This window comes from Periophthalmus magnuspinnatus, chromosome 8, assembly GCF_009829125.3.
Source record: "Periophthalmus magnuspinnatus isolate fPerMag1 chromosome 8, fPerMag1.2.pri, whole genome shotgun sequence".
Lineage (NCBI taxonomy): Eukaryota > Metazoa > Chordata > Actinopteri > Gobiiformes > Gobiidae > Periophthalmus > Periophthalmus magnuspinnatus.
In genome coordinates this window covers 7,385,704-7,408,712 of record NC_047133.1, presented here as the reverse complement: position 1 = coordinate 7,408,712, position 23,009 = coordinate 7,385,704, and the positions used below count along the sequence as shown (strand labels likewise).

Below are 23,009 nucleotides of genomic sequence, written 5' to 3'. Positions count from 1 at the left end.
CCTGTGAAGGCATATGGAGTTTAAGAACACAGTGGAGCACTTCCTGTATTACCACATGATGACATCACAAGGTGGAACAGAGTGTTTTCTGTTTTAACTCAGCCTAAATATGCAGGGTTTGTGTGTTAAACATGTGTGAATGAAACAAAACACAACTCCAGGTCTGTTTGTGATGAGGAAAACGTTATACAGTCTCTTTAAGCATAAATTTATCTTATTTCTGTCTTCGTGGGCGTGTCCTCCTCTTATCCCCGCCCCTCTCCCGTGACGCAGCCCGTGGCCACGCCCCCTGCTGGCGTCTCTCTTCTCCTCTGCTGTAACAGGTTGTTCATTCAGTCCGCTCAGATCCACGCTTCGGGATTTAGTGGATTTGTCTGTCAGAAGGTCAGCGTGGGATAAGAAGATGCCATTTCCCGATGTCCTCTTTCAGTTTTTAGCGATAAACGAACTAATTAAGCTGCGAAATCACGCGTTGGTTACGTCGTCGCTGGAGGATAAACTTTTATATGGATTTTATGCGCAGCAGTGATTTGTAAAGTTAAATATTGACTTTCTGGTGCTCGAATAATTTCGTTGAAACGGGTTAAACGTGGTAAAACACTCACATTTTCCCGTTTAAAAAAAAATAAAATAAAAATCTTTGTAACGTTTTTCGTGCGCCACGTTATCCAAAAACTAACCGACACTTTGACGCGTAAGGAGAGGATGCTAACGCCTGACTACGCTAGCGACTTTCTCAGTTTTCTCATGTTTAAATGAGCAGAAAAGAGCAATGATGATCTCCGAGGACAGAAGCAGTCCCGTGAATAATAAACAAAGCCTGAACCTGTCCGTGGGGCTGCTCATTCGCTCCCCGAAGAGACGCCTCGCCAAACTGGGACGAAAGCCCAGCAATGGATCCATGCAGTAAGTGCCCGTTATACTTATATTGGCTTTAGTGTTTTGTTTTGTTTTTTAAATGTATTAATTTATTATTTGTTATTTTATTTTTCATGTTCTTGTTTTACTTTCTTTCTTTTTTATTTATTTTTGTTTTTATTTAGTTTTATTTATTTATTTATTTTTGCTTTAGTGGTGCATTTCAGATTATAGAACGTGATGACGCAATAGCGCAATGACGTCATACTCCCAGTTTGGGGCAAATGCCAGTTTTCCCTTATTGATCACATTGTACTTCACCATGAAATATCCAAAACTCACCCAACCAACTTTAGTACATACTGCGTCATTCATTGAAGAAACATACTTAAAATAAATAAATAAATAAACAAATAAATCAAATTAAAAATCTGACTTTTGGTTTGATTATACACTTGTTTTGTTTGTGGTGAGCCTATCTAAACTCCAGGACCACCACAGCACCACAGCCTTATGGAGCAGTCTGATCCGCTGACCCACAGGTTGGCGGTACATATAAATTTTACCATTATTAGTTTGCCATTTACCATTATTAGTTTGAAATGGCACTGCACTATACGTTTTACATACAATGACTTTTACAGATATTAACCGATACCAGCGTAATTACCGTGAATGGCACTTGCTTCTTTAAAAACACAGTTAGCTTATTACACGGAGATCCAATAGTGTCATGCAACTGTTATTTATTATTCAAATCACTACAGAATATCTTTATATGAATAAAAGCTCAAACGGTATGAGACGCTCCGGGACAAAGTCAGCCTGTAAATTGTCTTATTACAGTCAATTAAAGGAGGATATCGACTGAACTGATATCATGAAATCGAGACCCGATCCAGCAAATTCGTCAGTATTGGTGCTGATGTTTGATACCATTAACTGTAACCTTGTGGATAGACACAATGGTAACATCAGTTGTATAAAAGTGTAGGACCAACCAACTACTTATACATTCAACCTTTTACCGCTTAAATCTTATAGTGTTGACAAGAAATTCCCAGTAATGGAAAAAAAGTACACAGATAAATATTGACCCCAAAACTATATTGTTCCAGCTTCATAAACTGAACGACAAGTCGATACAGTGATTATCATGACAGGAAAATGAGGCAAAAATATTTTGGGGAGCACTGGCTATTTTGTGTCCTTGTCTCCTCCTCTCCTCGTCTCATTCCCTCCTTGTCCCCTTGTCTCCTGGTCTCCTCATTATGTTCCCTCCTTGTTCTCTTATCCCCTTGTCCCCTCATCTACTTGTCTCTTGTCTCCTTCCCTCCTTGTCTCCTTGTTTCTTTCCCTTCTTGTCTCCTTCACTCCTTGTCCCCTTGTCTCCTTCATTCCTCATCCCCTCATCTCTTTGTCTTTCGTCTCCTTCCCTCTTCGTCCCCCTCCTCTCCTTCCCTCTTCCTCTCCTTGTCCCTTTCCCTCCTTGTCCCCTCATCTCCTTCCCTCTTTGTCCCCTCCTCTCCTTCTCCCCTTGTCTCCTTGTCCCCTCATTTCCTTGTCCCCTCATCTCCTCGTCTCTAGTTTCCTTCTCTCCTTGTCCCCCCATCTCCTTCCCTCTTTGTCCCCTCCTCTCCTCCCCCCCTTGTCTCTCCTCTGTGTTTCAAACATGTCTGTGTATTATCTTCTAATCCGGCTCTTGGGCAATTAATCATTTTCTGATGTTGGTGAAGTTATCATCATTTGAATCAGACATAAAACATTTCACAATAAGTTTACACGTCCACGATGAGCTCAGTGTTTCCAAACGTGGAGCTCCTCTTTATTCGTTCTTAATGCTGTTACACCACACAGGCCAAATGATCTCTTTAGTTATCCTGTGTTCTAACTGTTGACTTTTTACTTTTCAGATTTAAACCTTAAACGTAAAACTGACTTAAAGAATCTATCTGACTAAGTTCGGAAAAAAACCAAGACAAATTTGAAAAAAAAATCTCATTGGATGTTTTAATATTTTGAAATTTTGAAAAAGGTTCTGATATGAGTCAGCTGGATTTTAGTCTAAGGATTTGATTTCGGTTTATGATGGAAACACAAGACTTCTGTTTGTTTTTACAATCCTCATCATCAAGACTTTTTATCTGAGGAAATATTTTTGCAGTGGTTTATACAAAAGAGGAAGTTATTTTGTGAACTTTGCTACAGCTTGAGTTAAATTTGGGCCAAAAAAAGGCCTTAAAAAGTTCTTGTGTTTTGTGCCTGTATCACATTCTGTCTTTCATTCTCTCTCCCTCTCTTTCCCTTCTCCCATCTCTCCCTCTCTCACCCTCTCTTTCTCTAACTACCTCTCTCTTCTTCCCTCCCTCTCTTTCCCTCCTCTGATCTCCCCCCTCTCTCTCCCTCTCTTTCTTTTTGACTCTGTCTCTCCTTTTATTTCTCCCTCTCTTTCTCTCTCCTTTCCTTCCTCACTCTTCCCCCACTCTTCTCTCTACCCTCCCTCTCTTTCTCTCTCTTTCTCCATCTCTCTTTCTAACCCACTCTCTCGCTCTTTCCCTCTCTCCCTTGCTCTTTTTGTTCCACTCTCTCCCTTTCTCCCTCTATCTGTCCTCCCTCTCTTCCTCTCTTTCCCTTCTTCTCTCTCTTTCTCCCTCACTCTCTCCCTCCCTTTCGTTCTGACTTTGTCTTTCTGTCACTTTATCTCTACCTCTCCTTCCTTCCCTCTCTTTCTTTCTCTCTCTCTCCCTCCAGATCCACCCAGTCTGACAGCACCGTTCGCTCGTCGGAGAGCGTGGGGGTCCGGCAGCCCGCCAAAAGCAAAATCCGTCGCCACAACAACCGCCTCTCCAGCGTCTTCGGCCATAGCCCAAACCTGCGGGACTCCAGGGCAGCTCGCCGGGGCAAGCTGCCGGACAGTGGCAGCCTCAGCGGGGACCTGCCCACCGTCGACGACCCATCCGAACTGTCCCACCAGAAATCAGCTCCTGGGATTTTGAAAATTTTTGGCAGCGATATCTGTCACGGGACACACTACAAAAGTGTCCTGGCTACGATTCAGTCAGAAGCTAAGGAGCTGGTGAAAGAGGCGCTGGAGAGGTGAGAGATCTGGCAACCTGACAACGACATAATTCAGGGTTTAGTACAAAGGAGACTCAAAGTGGAGAATGCAAACCACTTCCATTGTGAGCGAATGCGTTCAAAGTGTTGAGTTTCAAGTGCCAAGAGCCGCACTTGAAAGACTCGGAGCTGTACCTGATTTTTATCGTCTTCAAAACGTGAAAAACTAGTTCATTTTAAACAGTTTGCAGTGGTCCAAAGTTACTCCTCACATACTTTATACATTCTGAGCATCCTAATTACTCACCATGACGAGTTTATAAGCGTTTTTCACAATTTTGAGGCGAGAACTAGCATGCCAACAGCGCACTTCCTGATTATCGGACAGTAAAATGGTTTATGAATGACCATTTTCCTGCAGAAAATACACAGTGGACTGAGCGCCATCTGCAGTCCGAATTTTTCATGACAGTATCCAGGTGTGTGAGAATAGACACGCCCCCTCGTCCCGGTTTAAAGCGTGTACTTGAAATGTTTCACAGTATAGCAACTAAACAAACAACTGACACCACCAGGGTAGGTTATACGTCAGATCTGTGGAGGGGCGACACCACTGAGGTTTTTGAGATATTTTTTTATAGAATATTGATTTGATTTGATTTTTTAATGGACTTATAATAAACCATTAACAAAATACAGTATTCCAGACGTGTGTTACAAAAAACAATAGACTCATTTAAACAAACTCATCTGCCGCTTCTTCCAGGCTTTACGTAGAAATGACGCCAACTTATAAACATTAGAATTAAACAACCATTTCATCTTGTTGTCGTCATTACACCAGAACATTTCAGGGCACTGGGTGAACATTTCATCAAATAAAGAATGTCTAAATTCGTCATAAAATGGACAATACAACAAAAAATGAGCTTCACTTTCCACTTTCCACCAAGCTCACATAAACCACAAAGTCTTTCTTCTTCAGGGGCTTGAAAAAACCTCAGAGTTTCTAAAGCCACGGGAAGGATCCCTGTCGCAACTGTGCCATCAATGATCTTTGCTTCCTGCTCAAACTGTAGAATAAAAAAATAGATGTTAAAGAGGTGTTTTGCTTCTATGGGGCATTATCTGCTAACACAATATTATAACATATTTAGATCACCATGTTACATTTTAATGCATAGAGTAGAACATCCCATTTAAAGCAATAACATCTCTAGACCATCACGTAATAGATCCTTCACTAGAAAAGTTACACAGTCCACCTTTAATTATTCTGTGCTTGTTCAGATACTGTTTGGAGAAAGAGGACCCTGGGAACTACGTGCTGTGCGACGTAATTGGTCGGACCGTGGAGACCCAGTGGAAGAGGGAGTGCTTCCGTGTGGTCGCCGACTCGGAGAAGCCCCTCCTCCTTCAGTCGCTGTGGAAACCTAAAGACGGCTTCTCCCGACGCTTTGAGATCCAGCGCAGAGCGAGCGTGGAGGAGCTGAGCCTGAGGAGCACAGACACGGTGACGGCAGGTGAGCGCAGTCGGTTCAATTTGTTGTAATGTGCACATTTTAAATCACAATATTCATCTAAAACGACTTAATAAAAGAAACAAGTCCAAGATATTAAAGTTGGGGAAGGAAATACGTACGTCACAGTGGCCGATTAAAGATTATTCCAACATGAATCACTCCAAAAACAACTTCATAGGCTCAGTGAAAAGCTCTGAAAAGTCAATTTTGCAGTATTTACAGGTGAGCAGGTCTTTAAGAAGAGACACTCACCGCTGTGTGTTCAATGTTATTATCGCCTTCAGGAAGCTTCTAAAATACTCCAGAACTGTCAGTGCTATCAGTTAGCGTAGCATCCCTGTAATCAATCACTCAGTGTGGGCCGCAGAGCTCCAGGAGGCCTTATCCCGCTCTCCCTCTGCAGCCCAACAACCTCCATTGTTCAGCTTATCAGACAGAGATGGGACAGAGGCAGAGAGGGGGAGAGAGCACAGGGGGAGAGGAGGAGAGAGGAGGGAGAGAGCACAGGGGGATCGGGGGAGAGAGGAGGGAGAGAAGGGGAGAGAGAGAGGGAGAGAGGAGGCAGAGAGGGGGAGGGAGACTAAACAAAAGGGAAGGAGGAATGGGATAGAGGATGGGGGAGAGGAGAGAGAGCACAGGGGGAGAGCGAGAGGGGGAAGAGAAAAGGGAGAGAGACTGGACAGAGGGGGAGAGTTGGAGAGGGCACAGGAGGATAGAGGGAGAGAGAAGGGGGAGAGATCGGGAGAGGGATGGGACAGAGCAAAGAGGAGGGATTGGAGAGAGGGGGAAAAGGGGGAAGAGAGGCGGGGGAGAGAGACAAAACAAAGGGAAGGGGGTATGGGACAGGGGGATAGAGGATGGGGAGAACAGGGGGAAAGAGAGAGAGGGGAAAGAGAAAAGAGAGAGAGAGACTGGACAGAGGGAGAGAGTTGGAGAGAGCACAGGAGGATAGAGGGAGAGAGGGCGAGAGGGATGGGACAGAGTGCAAGGGAGGAGTTGAAGTTGAAGAGAGGGGGAGAAGAAGGAAGAGAGGCGGGGGAGAGAGAGGGGGAAGAGAAAAAAGAGAAATATTGAATAGCGGGAGAAACTGGGAGAAAGAGAGGCCCCGCCGAGAGCACGGAGGGGGAGAGGGACAGAGGACAGGGGAGAGAGCGAGAGAGGGGAAGGAGGGAGAGGGGGGTTGGGTGGGACAGGGCACAGGGAGAGAGGAGGAGTGAGGGGGCGGATGGAGACCACAATGAGTGACAGACGAAAGAAAGACTGTCTCAAATCTTATCTTAGTTTCACAGCAGGAGTCTGTGCAGAACCAAGGCACCACTGGACAGACACACAGTTACATCCTTCACCAATCACAAAGAATATTATTAAAGATCCAATATTACACAAAATTGACCCTTACAAAGTTATCTCCTCGAAAACATACCTGGAGTTGTGTTTCGTTTCATTCTCACATGTTTGAGTAACACTTTATTATTCGTCTGTCACATCTCCAAAGCTCAAAATGCCCCGTTCCACCTTGTGATGTCATGAAGTTTTTAAGGGAACAGCTACTTTTTAGCTTTAGTTCGGCATTTCGAGAGCTGGAATTATTCAAATGATTCTAGTGAAGGTGTGTGGTTTAAAAACACAGTGGTGCACTTCCTGTATCACCACATGATGACATCACAAGGTGGAACAGAGTGTTTTCAGTTTGAGAGAAGAACTCAGCCTAAATATGCCGGGTTTGTGTGTTAAACGTGTGTGAATGAAATTAACAAAACACAACTCCAGGTCTGTTTGTGACAAGGAAACAACATTATAACATAAATCAGAAAATAGTGTAATATGGGGCCATTAACAGTACTAGAGCTTATAAGACCACATGGTAATATTTAAAGTAACACTGTTAATAGCAAATAGAAAACTATACTTCGGAATATTCCCTATGGAGACAGATGCGTTTTATGCCATACTGTGCAATATTATAACCAAAGGAACGACATTTCATTATCATTGTGGTATTGAAATCAGTATTGAGCATAAACTCTATACAGAAGTGGACTAAGTGAGTGTGACGTCACCCACAGCGTTCAGCTCCAGTCAAATGAAGCTCATCGAGGCTAGAGCAGTTATAGGGGCCAATTTGGAGCCGAGTTCCACATTTGGAAATCGAACCACGAGTATCATAGCAACGAAAGAGCCAATCCGGAGCGAGGCTGTTGAAGATACGACCTCTTTCCACCCGCAGGGACCAGACACATAAAAACTCTGTTAATCAAACCTGTTGCTTCCTCTTCATTTGACTGTTATTATTGTTCATTTCTTGATTTACGGGCAAAACAGCAAAATAAAAACCCCAGGATCATATAGAGCAGCTCAACACGAACATTTTAAGACCAAAATGACGAGTCTGACAACAGCAGTTACAGAGAGAGGGGCCACAGTTTTTCAATGTAAAGTGAATTGGAGCCAGAGTCGATGGAGCTGGAAGCACAGCCCATGGTCACTTCCTATTTGGAATAAGGCAACTAGCATGTTAGCTGTGTTCATTTATATATACAGTCTGTGATATCGGGATTTTTTGTAGTGTCGAATTTGAGCCTGGATTTTTTGCATCGTGACACTACTTCCAAATCATAAAAAAAAAATCAGATTTGAGTAATTTTGCCTTGGATTCATTTGACCCACGTCTTCATGACAAATGCCCATATGTTTTGAGAGCCCTTTTTCTTGACTTGTGTTTCATTTGAAGTGTTCCCACCTTTGTTGTGTCAGTTCGGGTCAGTGTAAAAGTTCCCAGGGCTGATAAGAGCCGCTGCCTGTGTGACTATGGGGACATTCCTGAGCCTAATGCCACAGAGCTCAGTGTGGTCTCTCACTTCACTGCGGGACAGATTCAGCGTCCAAATATATGGGAAAGTAGTAATGGAGTAGTAACTGCAGTTTTTTCTCACAAATAAATAAATGCATATAAAAATAATATAAATGAAATAAGCAATAATGGATAAGGGATTTGTCTAAAGGAGCCATTGTGCAAAATCAAATTGTTTAAGCTTTTAACCATTTAATTGTGTTCTCTCTGTAGACTGTATATATAAATGGATAAAGCTAACCTGCCAGCTGCTGCATTCCAAAAAGGAAGTGCACATGGGCACGCTTTCGGCTCCAACAAACTCACTGAAAAACATCGCTCTTCTCTCTGCAACTGCTGCTGTCAGACTCGTCATTTTGGTCTTAAATGTTCATATTAACCCGCTCTACATGATTTATTTCACTATTGTGTTTGTAAATCAAGATATTGGAATTCCAAATATGGAACTCTGCTCCAAATTGCTCCCTATAACTGCTAACCTCAATGAGCTTCATTTGACCTCACATATTTTGAGATCTTAAGCTTCAAATGTAGTGATTGTGAGGCAGATTTGTGCAGATTTTTGGTCAAGAAAAACAATTGAATCAGCCATTTTTTATATCTGTTTTATTTGTATATTTTTGTTTGCTTAAACTACAAACAGGTTAAAAATAAACCCCTCAGATTTTCAGCAGGTCTCAAACAATAATAAAAAATACATTTACTTTTCAGCCCAGTTCAAAAATGTAGTGGAGTAGAAAGTACAGATGACTGCTTTAAAATGTAGTGAAGTAAAAGTAAAAACTGACTTACAGATACCTACATGTTTTACTACTTTTACTTTGTTCCGTTCCACCACTGTTGTGACCAATCACATGAGAGATGTGTTCATCACTGGGCCGGTGTGGGCCGTAGAAAAGCCCACGGAGCATTCTCCCTCTTCTGCTTCCTCTGCTTCCTCCTGGTTTGTTACATTTGACTCGTGGCCAGAGCTCTGGACTCAGATAAGTTTATGTCGGTTTCGGTGGGAACTTGGTTGGACGCCATGTTTTTTTGAATATAGCTTTTAAGTTTGAGCACTAATGGTGTTTGAACATTACAACAGTTAGATTACATTATAAAGGGAGAGTATTGTGATGGTATTTTCCAGAGGAGGTGTGTGGGCTACTTTGAGTTGGCAAAAAATGTAAAAATTAAAACCTACAACAAGATCTGATAAAAATATTGATTAGATATATTTGAGTAATTCTTTATTATCTACATCTCCAAAGCTCAGAATGCACTGTTCCACCTGTGGTAGTTTTCAAGATAACAGCTACCTTTTACCTTTTGTTCAGTAGAGAGTTGAAATTCCAGGGCTGAAATCATCCAAATGATTTTAGTGAAGGTGTATGGAGTTTAAAAACACAGTGGAGCACTTCCTGTATTACCACATGACATCACAAGGTGGAACAAAGTGTGTTTTCTGCTTGAGATAAGAACTCAGCTTAAAAATGTTGCTCCTGTTGTGGTTTATTGTACAATTACTTCACTTTTTGTTCAGTAGTTGACCCTTAACTAAGACGTTTACTGGCATGTTGTCCATTTCAAACACAATTTTGAGACTAAATAAAAAAAACATAAAATAAACTAAATACCTGCTTAAAAGAGTATCTAGTGTCAGTATCAGTTCATGTCTGATTTTCGATACTTTTGACAGCCCTGCTCTCTCCTCCTCAGGTCTAAACGCACAGGTCCGCAGGCTGCAGAAGACCCGGTCGCGCGTGGCCTCTCTGTTTGTGGACGGGAGCGGCGATGGCGTGGACGGGTTGGGTTTGTGGAGGAGCCTCAGTGACATGGATGTATCGACCATGGGGAAAGAGGCGCTCCGAGCCCAGCAGAACCAAAACCAGCTCAGGGAGGAACAGGAGGCAGAGGCCGACAAAGAGGAGCTCAGACTGGGACAGGAGAAGGAGGAGACGGAGAGCAGTGACGATAACACCACCCAATACTCCATCCACCCGCCTTTCGACTTCCCCTACTTTTTACTACTGCAGGGATACAACCACAGACAGGTAAATTATGATAGTATGAAGTACCAAACTATACTTTTTTTTAAACAAACTCAAACTATAAAAAGTATTAAATGTAATGGTTAAAGGTGCAATATGTAATTTTTCTAATGTTGAGTCAGCCACCAGCTTTTATCCATAAAATATGTTATTGATTTGCCTGGAATGTTCCACAGAATGGCATTTAACTTATCTATCTCCACGGAGACAAGCAGCTCACTACAGTTTACACAGCTTAATATTGCAATAAACACATCTGAAATAGAAAAAAATTAAAGATAGATGACTTTAATGCCATAGTGTGGTACATTCCAGGCATGAAGACAAGGGAAGGTGACTTTACTGTCCCCGTAGGGAAATTTGCCCTCTGCATTTGACCCATCCTTCAAAGCCACTGGGGCATCTTCTCAGGAGGATCTTGAGTTAGTCTTGGTCAGGAGTACCTTAGCTGGAGGATTTGACCTTTTGTGCATGTTTTTTGGTTGATGGGGTAACCCGGAGTGCCCAGACACAGGCAGAACATGCAAACTCCACACCGAGGAGATTCAGATTGAGCTTGAAACTAGACTTGTCATAAAATAAACAGTATAATGTAGCCATAAAAGGGATTTATTCACCTCTCCACAGCTCAAATTTCATCGTATTACAACAAAAATACCCACAATTTAAGAAAAAGTACCAATGATAAAATAAATTGTTGCATTTCCATTGTTCTGGCGTGAAGTGTGAGAGATATTTCCAAGCTCTTACATACTTTTAATAGGTCTCAAGTTACCTGCTTAGACACAGATTGGACAGAAAACAGTACATTGTCAGCATAAATTGAATTAAAAATGTTACTATAGTATTGCTGCTTTTGTGTAATGTGTTTTTGGTTGAATCATTTGTTTAGATTGGTTCAGTAAAGTCTCTCATGGAAGTTGTAATTACCAAACACAGTGATCTCAGTGTGTGCCAGTCATCCGTATGAGATGCAGCGGAAAATAGGTAAAGTTAGCCTGGCGTTAAAACAAGAATCTCGCGTGTTTCATTGAGACGCTGCTGCCTGTGAGGATCAGTGTATGTGGTCAACAGGAGGCACAGGCGTGGGGTTGACCGTCTTAGCCTAAGCTCCTTGTGTAGAGGCTAAGTCCCCGTCAGAGAGCAGCGCAGGACTGTCCTCATAAAGAGCCGCCATGTTGAAATAATGTGAGCCACACCTTTAAATAACTGAAACTGTGAATTGTCCTGGAGTAAAGGTCTTAGATTAGATTACGCAAAATTGACTCTTGTGAGCTTTAAGCCATGTTATAATGTTGTTATGTCATCCAAAACATGCCTGGAGTTGTGTTTTGTTTCATTCACACATTTTTGAGTCTGTCATTATCTCCAAAGCTCACAATGCTCTGTTCCACCTTGTGATGTCATGAAGTGGTAGTTTTAAAGTTAGCAGCTACCATTTACCTTTGCCTTTTTTAGTTCAGTAGAGATGGGAAATTCTATGTCTGAAATTATCCAAATTACTCAAATGATTGTCGTGAAGCTGTGAGTTTACACAGTGGAGCACTTCCTGTTTTATCACATGACATCACTCAGCCTAAATGTGCAGGATTTGTGCGTTAAACATGTGAATGAAACAAAACACAACTTCAGGTCTGTTTGTGATGAGGAAACAACGTTATAACATAGATCAGAAAACAGCGTAATATAGTGAAATAGAGTGGAGTTTTGCCGTCACGGTAACAACAACTAGCATGCTAACTATGCTCTTGCTCTTTCTCAAACAATAAAATGCTTTGTAACTAGACACAGACAGCACACAGTGGTTTCATTTTGACCCTTCCTTTTATAATACATCTGTACTGGGGCATGGCAGATTTCACTCAAATACATGGACAAAATGGACAAAAATCACGTCCGGCCACTTCAGGTCAATTCAGGTCAATTCAGGTCAATTCAGGTCAATTCAGGTCTGAGCTTACACAAAAATCTGCACTACACCAGGTGCAAAGAATGTAGCTTCACTCTCTCTCTCATCTGTTTTGTGTTGGGTCAAGCTGATTTCTGACAGAGCCCCAGAGTCTGTGGCTTTAGTCCGTTTCCAGGAACAGGAAGTGCCGTTTGTCTGAGCCGCTGCCGTGGAAATGCTGAGTGGGCAGGATCATGGTGACAGACAGACACTGCTCTGATTTGCACCGTGACACAACCCGGTGTGACAAGAGGACAAGAGTCAATAAGCAGAGAGTCAGGAGTCAGAGACAGCACGTAGAAATACAACCCAGATCATGCACGATGGAGATAATGTAGTGATGGGGCTTTTGGCTCGTTTCTGGGATTCAAATCTTTTGGATCTTTTGTTCATTTCAAAGAGCCGGATTAAATATGTTTAAACTGGTTCAAACTGAGAGTAGGAGAATATTTACCGTTTTCAATTAGTTATGCAGAATCTAAGTAAAACATTACACTAGAATAATCAAATAAAAAAAAAAAAGTAACTCTTGTTGTTTTGTTTTTTTTGCTCAAATCTGTCACTCCTGTTTCCTGCTCTGCTTCTCTGCTGATTCTTGTGTCGGTTCATTGTTCATTAGTATAAAAATGTATACAAATCTGAAATAAAACGATTCAGCTGTTTTAAAAATGAGATCCGGATCCAGCCGTTCACGTTAACGAATCGTTCAAAAGAGCCGACTCGTCCACAAACGTCATATCACTACTATAATGCTCCAGCCGCCTCAGGGTCCTGACAGTATTAAAGGATGGGTCAAATGCAGAGGACAGGGGATTGAAAAACATTACAGATTTCTACGGAATCAATGAGCGAAGCATTAAACTCTGTTAATCTAAGGTGAAAGACGTGTAATTCTATTCAAAACAATTGGTGACCAGCTGCTTCGTTTTACATGTAGTAAAAAACAAACCAACAAACAAAATATCATTGCACAACGTAGTTCCGGCTAAAGGTGCGACAGAGGGTGTGGGGACCAGACTGATCTCCATCTGACAAAGTAAAATTTAATTTGTGAATGGTGATTGATTATAGAGGGTGTATTACACATAATTGATTTTTTGAGCTTTCTACAATGTTATAATGTTGATCCCACATCAAACACCTGCCTGAAGATGTTTTAGATCCATGCATGTTTGAGTAATCTAGCAAACCCTCCCTACAGTTAGCTGTAAGATTCGGTACAAGGCGCCGCCCACAAGTCGACATCACCTATGCTCCCACATGACAATTCTTCATAAATATACAAAAGCATGATTCATAATTGTACACAGCAGCTTGACAAACCTGATGTGATATGCAGTAGTTTTATTGGTGGGATGCACAATGATTCTAACATGATACTGCTCTGAGGGGGAGTGACTTTGTGCAGAGAGCAAAGGGAAGGGAGACTCGGAGCATCAAAAAACATAAACATATAAAACATAAACATAACATAAACAAAAAACATAAAATATGTTAATATGTTGTTTTCAGCATTTTACCATGTTTACCATTTTACCATACTCCATGGTACCAATAAAAGGTAACATGACGATCTAAATGTTATGTAGGCTAATACCCCATAGAAATAAAATACCCCCTCTTTAAAATGAATATAAAAATGTGATACATTTTTGACAAATATTGCCCAGTCCTACTCTGCAGTAATTAATGTATATTGCAAATAATTGACTGTGCGTAGTTCATTCACTCCCCTTCTGCCCACCCCTGCCTGGCACCTCCACATCCCTCTGTCTTCACTTTGCCCCAGCCTGGCACCTCCACATCCCTCGGTAATTGCATTAGACCCGGAGGTGTTTGACTTCTCTGTAATCTCGTCCTGTCAGAACTGCTGGTGCCTCCTCCCCTCCTCCAGATTCTTGTTTACACTTGAGCTCTGCTGGGACCAGTCCAAACTGTTGCATAAGGAAGTTAAAGAGTAACGCACCTACGGGTTTGAGATGACGTGGAGACGAGATGTGTTTAAAGCTATACTATGTCACGTTTCCAGCACCTGCTTGTCTTAGTGGTGTTATTGGTTTGTGTGAAATTCCACAGTGTAGCATTAGACTCATCTAACTCCACTGAGACGATCTATTGATGCCACTACATCAAGTTATAGGTCAGATCTACAGAGGAGAGTCAGAGAAAGAATGCATGTTTTCACGTTCTGTTTCTGCTCAAGAAAAACACTTGTAATTCAAAGCCAGAGAGAGAAGTTTAACCGTCTACTGTTGAGGTGTGTTTATGATGAGAAAAACCCGATTACAGAAGAAAAAAAACAGGATTTTTGCCCCATATGGGTTGTACCTCTTCAGTGGTCAGGATAGAGCAGTTTCATTATTTTTCATGCCAAAAATGCTTCAGTAAAAATGGAGAATCCCACTGGAAATGTTGTTGTCATTTTCGAGACACTGTGTCACTCCCTTCACAACTTTTTTAAAATGAAAAATCATAATACATACAAAATACATTTGCAGATGTCAAATGTGGATCATGTTGACGATATATTTTATAAAGTTACATTAAAAGACTTTAGAAATACAAGTTTAAGACATTTGACAACTAAAAAAGTGGATAAAACATTTATTTAAATACAAAACATAAGTATAGTTATCGGTTCTTGTACATCTGTCAAAATAAAACATTTCTTTTTAGGTGTAATGAGGCTTTCTTCAAAATGTTGAACTAAAATGTCAAAAATAGTATAATATTTGAAAAAGAATGATCAGAAAGTTAATGTACAAAAATATGGGTTTCATTTTCAAAAAAATGTTGTCCAAATTTGTCCCAAGTTGCGGAAATGGCCAAATGTCATTAAAGTGATTATTGATGACATTTGAGGGTTTATTTTGAGAGTGCATTTGGTTGATTCTTCAAACTCCTCCTATCACTTGGTTTGTAGTGTGCATCTGAATTTGCTCCATTTGAAGGAGTGTACAGCCCTTCACTTCAGCCCTACCCCTCGATGCCAAAGAGAATTGGGATGTTCTGTCATAAATGCACAAAATGAAGGGCCAAAGTAAAGGTTTAAGGGGTAGAATTGGTATTGGGCCTTAATGCCACTCTTTGTTATGCAGTCGTTCTCAATCTATGGTACAGACACTGCTAGCATACAGGCTTCTTCTCTTGCTTTTCTTTTTCTCTTGAATCCTGATTTGTTTCATTTAATTTTAATAATCAATGTTAGTTTTTTTTCTAATCTATTATCTTAATTCCTCCAGGATTTCGTGATCTACCTGATGAGCGGCACCACCACCATCTTCGGCTGCTGTCAGGAGCACAGTAACGGGGAGGACGAAGAGCGCCTCAAGGTCGACATTTTGTTATTCGCCCCGGACGTTTTTCCACAACACTGCTGCGTGCGAAGACTGGACTGTACCAACCACACCTCCACGGGGGAGTCCAAAAAATCAACCTCCACTATGCTTAAACCTTTACATGGCGCCCCCGTAACTCGAAACGGCTTCCTTCTCAAAGATGAGGTTGAGTTAAGTCCAGGCGATCTCGTTGGACTGGGAAAGCATTATTTGTTTATGTTTAAAGACCCAACGAGTCCTTCCACATCTCCGCAGACTCCACCGTGGATGACTAAACTATGCCCCAATGCCGATCCCAAAATATCTTGCTTTTCTTACGATTCATCCCAAAAAGTACCGACCAAATCTTTCGCACCACGTTGGCGAGACTTGGAGGGGACGGAGGCGACGCTTAGCTACGAGTTACACCAGGAAGAACTGATTTTGGAAAAGATTTTGACAATGTTGGACCCCAGCGGAAGCGAACCAAAACTAACCCCTGCGTTCCTGCTGAGTTTGTGTATACAGCATTCTGCAACTACATTTGAGCTAGCACATTTAAGACAACTGCTTCTACGGATAGCCAGTCAAATCCAGCAGATTATGTGGGTAAGGATGAACCAATGATATTTTATAAGGCCTAGAATGCGGGTTGTGTTGCCGTGGTAAATGCGGCGGCCATTTTGTGAGTGGAACAAGAGGAGAATTCAAATTGAAAAAAATGTAAAATGCAATAACAGCCCACTTATCAATGTATTAAAAGGAAAATTTAAATTAAAAGTCCAGCTCCCTATTGATACTTTGCAGCTGAGGGCAGTGTGATGCTAACTGTAGGAGCTACTCTGTCTGAAGCTGTTACTCGAGTTAGACCAGGGCTGTCAACTCTCGCGCGTTCTGTGTGAGGCTCATGCATTTGAGCCCCTTCACACGCCCTCACACCACACTCATGATGTCTCAAACTGGGAAAAAATATACAGGAAAAAAAACCAACCCATTTATTTAGATTGTAAATAGCCAAACTAATGGGAGGATAATGGGAGGATAATGCTCTCTCATGCCCATACTCTCATACTTCAAATTATTTCTTATTAGTCTAAAGGTCCAACCTCTCCTCCTCTCCTCTTGACCCTGTGCTGAGTGTTCTCCCTCTCTGTAGGATCAGCTCTCCTCTTTCTCTTCCCTTGCAGCGCACTCTTCATGTCAATAAATCTTAAGATATGGAAAGTAAACAAACCTTTTCTAACAGTTTTTGAGTAAAATATCTGATCTAATTAATGTCACAAACATCACACGTCTCTGCGGATCACGGCAATGCAGTGGGGAGGCTTCGCTTTATGTCATGAACGTTAAACTTTAAAGCTACTTTTCTCTGCAATTATGAAACCATCAACGTGAAATAAAAATTACAGGGACGTTTACAACCTTCTCTTTTAGTTCACATGTGAGATGTCCATACAGGCCCAGCCCAACAGGACTGTGATTTAACTAAGGCTCATTTTGTTGTACTTTAACTTTTTTGGACATTTGTGTTGAGTTTTTTGACAGTACTGAGCAGTTGATAAAATTAAACAAAAATGCTGTTGCTGTAGATGGGTTTTATTAGAGGTGTAATTGATTGTAGGCTGCTGGTCATAAACTGTTAAAGGGGATAAAGACAGTTGTGCCATTGTATTTGGCTTGTGTTGGCACAGTCATATTTCCTTATCTAGGCTGAACTTCAGTTAAGTTAATGAATAAAGTTGTATGGGTAAAAATAAGAGGCCCAGGTGCACCTATTCTGTGGGGCGTCTTTAGTCTTTAGTCAGCTTGACATTCTGTTAAAATCACTTAGGTGGACATATATGTCAATGACTTTTCACAATAAAACACCAGATTGTAAAGTGCTGCTTAAATCATGTAAACTAGTGTCACATTATAAGCGTCTCTGCTGTGCCCATCGCTCACAGTAAAGATATGGGCCTAACCACAATTGAGTGTGCATTGTGTCACTATGGTAACTGCTAAAAATTCCTCCATAGACTTACATGTAGAACCCCCCCAGCGTGATGTCACTGCAAAGTATCAATTAGTCTGTCTTGAGTTCTTAAGTAGAGCTCTACACTCACAACATGTCTGCTGTAACGGGACAGTCTATGGGTACTATGGGTTACCACGGCGATGAGCTCTCCAGTTGCTTAGTTATATCTCATTGAAATAAACCCTATAGACTCTTTATTACATAAGCACTCTATTGTATGCAGAAACCGACCTGCTTACTCTTATCTTTTCACTGCCAATTTTACCTTTTGTGATTTGAATAATGTCCCGTAATCAAATGTTCCATCAAGGGTGTTGGAATGCACTCAGAGCCTCTTGATGTTTACTAGTTTTGCACACAGGCGTGAAATGGATAGTTTTCTTTTATTGTGTGTTTGTGCATTTTAGGACAAGACAAAGGAGCTCGCTGCCATCCAACCAGAAACGTGAGTCCAGCGACCGCAAGAATCGTCCCAGAAATAAACAACAATGTCCCGAGTGCAGAGCTAAGAGAGGGAGGGGGTGAAGATGGGGGAGTGGGGGAGGATTCTGGCGCTCAACAGCGTACTGTCTGAATCTGAATACACTGTGGGTTTTAACTGCAATTCTCCAAACAAAAATAAAATGCAGTTTCATTCCTGCAAGACAATACCCACTTTTATTATTTTTTTTAGTGGTTTAGTATTGTGTCATGGGTCGATTACATAAACTGTATGAAGAAGTGGGCTAAGTCAGCGTGACGTCGCCCATAGAGTGCGGTTCCAGTCAAATGAAGCTCATCGAGGCGAGCAGTTATAGGGGTAAATTTGGAACTGAGTTTTGTATTTGGAATTTCGACTTCAAGTATCATAGCAACCAAAGAGCCAATCAAGTCTCTTACACCTAAAATTACGGTCACAAGCTAGCTAGCATTAGCCGACAGTTTTTCAGTTAGTCACTCTCACCTTTTTGTTGAAAATCAAATTCCTAAACAGGACCATGAACGCTTGGATTGATCACAGGCTCCTGAAAATGTGCAGTTTAAATCCATTTTGTTTAGTTTTTTTCTTGAGTTTTTAGACTGTCCTAAAACTTTTTAAATGGTGTTTGCTAATGTGTGCATTCCGGCTCCGTGGAAACCCCTGAGCATTCCACAATAGACATACATCTAGAACACCCCCAGTGTGATGTCACTGTAAAATATCAATAGAACATTATTAATGTGCTTTGATAGAGTTCCTTTTTTATCTTTCCTGCAGTGATGGTGTTGCAGAGCAGGAGCTGAGCACAGACAGTCTGATCCCAGGATTGAGCCCCCTGGTGCTGTGGATGGCCAACTCCATAGAGCTGCTTCACTTTGTCCAACATGAAGTTCCACAGTTACTGTCATATAAACAAGACCAGGACGAACAAGGTACAGAATCAAGGATCCCACTGTCGTGCAGTTGCCTCTCCACAGATCTAACCTGGAAATTTGCATTTGACCTCACCTACACAATCAGTGAAAAGTTTGGACATACTTTTTCATTTATTTTTTTGCTTTATTTCCATGTTTATTTACACTGTCGATTCTCACTGAAAGCATAAGAATGAATCCTGAATGAATCATGTCTCCACAGAGACAAGCAGCTGGTAAACCCAATGCCAGAAAAGTTGCATAGTGCGCTTTTAACTGTGCTCTCTATATTGTTGCAGCTCTCCTGGACTCCGAGTTGTCGTCGACTCGTGCAGCCTGTGAGGAGGCCATGACAGTTTTGGAGGAGGTCATCATGTTCACCTTTCAACAGTCGGTCTATTACATCACTAAGGTTAGCCCTAATCTTAATAATAACACATCACACTCGTATAGCACTTAGCAACACACCCAAAGACGCTTTACACGACGAGACAAACAGGCAGACAAACAGGCAGACAAACACAAGAAACAAGAATGATAATGAGAGATGGTTTTAAAGAGGTGGGTTTTCAGAGCTTTTTTTGAAGATGGTTAGGGTTAGTCTTAGTTTAGAGAGTGGATGAGTCTCTGATGTGTTTGGGCAGAGTTCCAGAGGGTGGGGGCAGCAGCAGAGAAGGTCCCCTCGGGTCTTGCGTTTAGTCCTGGGGATTTGGGTTCAGTGCATGGGGGCCAGGTAATGGAGGGCCATGATTTGACCTGCATTTGAGCCATGAGTGAAGAACACGTGTAAGAATTAACTGTTCTTTCTCAACTGTCTGGAATCGTCACAAGGGGTTGTTTCTACATAGTTCTCATCCAACTACATTTGATTACATAATTGTCTGTCCGTTGCAGTTGATTCTGTCTAGTTTTTTTATATGGCATTAATATAACATAACATATTTAGATCACCATGTTACCTTTTATTGTTTTGAAAATGCTCTGAGTCCCCCTGCCTTTGCTCTCTGTGGTAAGTCACTCCCCCTTCAGAGCACAACACAATCAGCATGGATCCTTCTAATGAAACTACTGCACATCACATCACGTTTGTCAAGTTTCTGTGTATCATGTTTTTGTATATTTATAGAAAATTGTCATGTGGGAGCTTGGGTGACGTAGGCTTGTGGGCGGAGCCTTGTACCGAATCTTACAGCAAACCATAAGAAGGGTTTAAATAGGACAATAGAATAAGCATCTAAAACCTCCTCAGGCATGTTTTTGATGAGGAAACATTGTTATAACATAGTAGAAAGCTTAAAAAAGTCGATTTTGCGTAATACCCCCTCTTTAAAATGAATGATACACAGATCCAAGGCTTGCCAAGCTTCTAACAAACAACTACATGATTGCGATTGTGACTCTCAGTGCGATTCCCAGCCCCACATCTGTAGACAGATAAACGTTGATTTCTGCTCCGACCGGACAGCAGCCTGAGTAAACACCTCTTCTGTTTTGATTGAGAAAAGTCCAGACACAAAACCCCAGAACCCGCTGGTCTCAGGAAAGAGCTGTGAGATACCGACCTGACAGACGCTCCACCGCTCCCAAACATAAACATACGCAATCACGTCTCCCGCGGCAACAGCAGTTTGTTGAAAATGTAACGATGAGAAAGTTTAGGTTTGGAGACCAGGAGGAATTTGCACCTGACAGACACTGGATTCATTTGTGGAGTCACATATTTCACAGTTGTATTTTTATCCTAATTAAAGCCTGACTGAAGCAGAGACTGAACCACACGTCTACAGTTTACATACCAGACATGTTGTACTGTTCAATTAAACTTTATTTATACCACAATTATACGAACCCTCCTTACGGCTAGCTGTAAGATTCTGTACAAGGCTCCGCCCACAAGCCCACATCACCTATGCTCCCACACGACAATTCTTCATAAATATATAAAAATATGATACAAAACTGTACACAGCGACATGACAAACCTGATGTGACGTGCAGTAGTTTCATTAGAGCTCGCTGACTGTGTTGTGATAGAGCTCTGAAGGGGAAGTGACTCAGGGCGTCAAAAAACAAAAGTGAGACTTGTGTTAATATATTGTTTTTGGCAAATATTGCATTTTCAAAACAATAAAAGGGAACATGGTGATCAAAATATGTTATGTGATAGCAGTTAATACCCCACAGAAGTCAAATACACCTCTTTAAAGATGAGGACAAATCTCACAAAAACGTTTTTTTACTGCAATCAAATTTCTAAGGATTAAATAATTGGAATTTGAAACATGAACATGACAGAAACTGAATGAAAACTCACTCACTTATATTAAATACATGTCTATCAATGAATGAACACTGTGAAGGACATTTGGAAAGAGGCCCAGTTTTCTTTAATTTAAGAAAAATAATTTTAAGCTCTCCTCTGGTGGTGCTGTTGTTGTTCTGTTCTAATGACATATTTAAATCCAGTCAGAAATACGTTAGAATCTAGAACATCGAAAACTCTAAAGTTGTTGAGTATTTAAAGGTCCAATATTACGCAAAATTGACTCTTGTGAGCTTTAAGCCGTGTTATAATGTTGTTACCTCCTCAAAGACCTGGAGTTGTGTTTTGTTTCATTCACACATGTTTGAGTAACTCTCTCCAAAACTGAAAATGCTCTGTTCCACCTTGTGATGTCATCATGCAGCAGTTTTCAAGTTCACAGCTACATTTTTACCTTTTGTTCAGTAGAAATTGAAAATTACAGGGCTGAAATTTTCCAAGTGATTTTAGTGAAGGTGAATGGAATTTAAAAACACAGTGGAGCACTTCCTGTATCACCACATGACATGACAAGATGGAACAGAGTGTTTTCAGTTTGAGAGAAGAACAGGGTTTTTGTGTTAAACATGTGTGAATGAAACAAAACACAACTCCAGGTCTGTTTGTGATGGGAAAACAACATTATAACGTAAATCAGAAAACAGTGTAATGTGAGTCTTTAAGTCAAAATCAAATCAAAATCAAAATCGTTGTTAGATTAAATCTTCCTAACATGGCAGCCTGCTGTTTGACACTTGTGGGTAAACGTGTCTAGCTTTGCGGGATGTGCAGATGCTCGCTCACACATCTCCACTTTACAGTCCACACTTTATATGACTTTCCCACGTCCCACTGCTCCAGTAAAACGTCTGGATCACTGCAGTCCAGCTCAACGAGGACGAGAGTGAGCTCAGTGCTGTCCAGCCTGTAGAAAGAGGAGGAGAGGGAGAACAACTACGGGAGAGAAAAGGAAGAACTAAAAGGGAATTGTAGCAGTAGTAGTAGCAGCAGTAGCAGTAGTAGTAGTAGTAGGAGTAGTAGCACTAGCAGCAATAGTAGAAGTAGTGCTAGCAGTGGTAACAGTAGTACTCTTATGAACTAAAGGTTAAAAGTAGCTGTTAACTTGAAAACTACCACTTCACGACATCACAAGGTGGAACAAAGTGTTTTGAGCTTTGGAAATGTAGACAGACTTATAATAAAGTGTTACTCAAACATGTGTGAATGAAACAAAACACAACTGCAAGTCTGTTTTTGAGGAGGTAACAACATTATAACATGACTCAAAGATCACAAGAGTCCATTTTGCGTAATATAGGACACTTAATAATATTTCATAATAATTATAATTAAATTTACAGCTTATTGTTTCATTTAAATAGTCAACTTTGATGGATTTAATGTGTTGCTTAGTACACATTTGGACATGCACGCACATAAACTATTGCATATTTGAGTTTGAGTCTATCATTATCATTGCGAGATTGTCCCAGTGCCTTGGAAGAGGTCCACACTCTTCAAGGGCTGGCCGTGTTTGTAGTTGTTATGAAGCCTGCTGTGTTCTGCTGTTGACCATTTCTTCCAGTTTTTGTTGAATTTCTTTGGCCGTGTGTTTCCTTTCAGAGGAAGGCCACTGTCCACAGAGATACGCCTGGGAGAGGAAAGAGAGGAAGGGAGGAGGATGTTTTAAAATCTTAATTTCCGACAAGAAATGAGTCAGTGTTGATTAACT

The 23,009-nt window shown here is 41.2% G+C and overlaps 1 protein-coding gene across 1 annotated transcript in view; it reads left to right on the top strand.

Moving 5' to 3' along the window:
- The first annotated feature begins 353 nt into the window (after positions 1-353).
- The window catches only part of radil2a (Ras association and DIL domains 2a), a 48,828-nt gene continuing 26,172 nt past the window's right edge, over positions 354-23,009 (top strand). The window contains exons 1-8 of the mRNA XM_033971421.2: positions 354-906; positions 3,610-3,954; positions 5,206-5,438; positions 9,988-10,322; positions 15,510-16,193; positions 18,009-18,046; positions 18,839-18,993; positions 19,275-19,387. Of these exons, the coding sequence (XP_033827312.1) occupies positions 773-906; positions 3,610-3,954; positions 5,206-5,438; positions 9,988-10,322; positions 15,510-16,193; positions 18,009-18,046; positions 18,839-18,993; positions 19,275-19,387 (2,037 nt within the window). The 5' untranslated portion in view covers positions 354-772. The remainder of the gene's footprint in view (positions 907-3,609; positions 3,955-5,205; positions 5,439-9,987; positions 10,323-15,509; positions 16,194-18,008; positions 18,047-18,838; positions 18,994-19,274; positions 19,388-23,009) is intronic.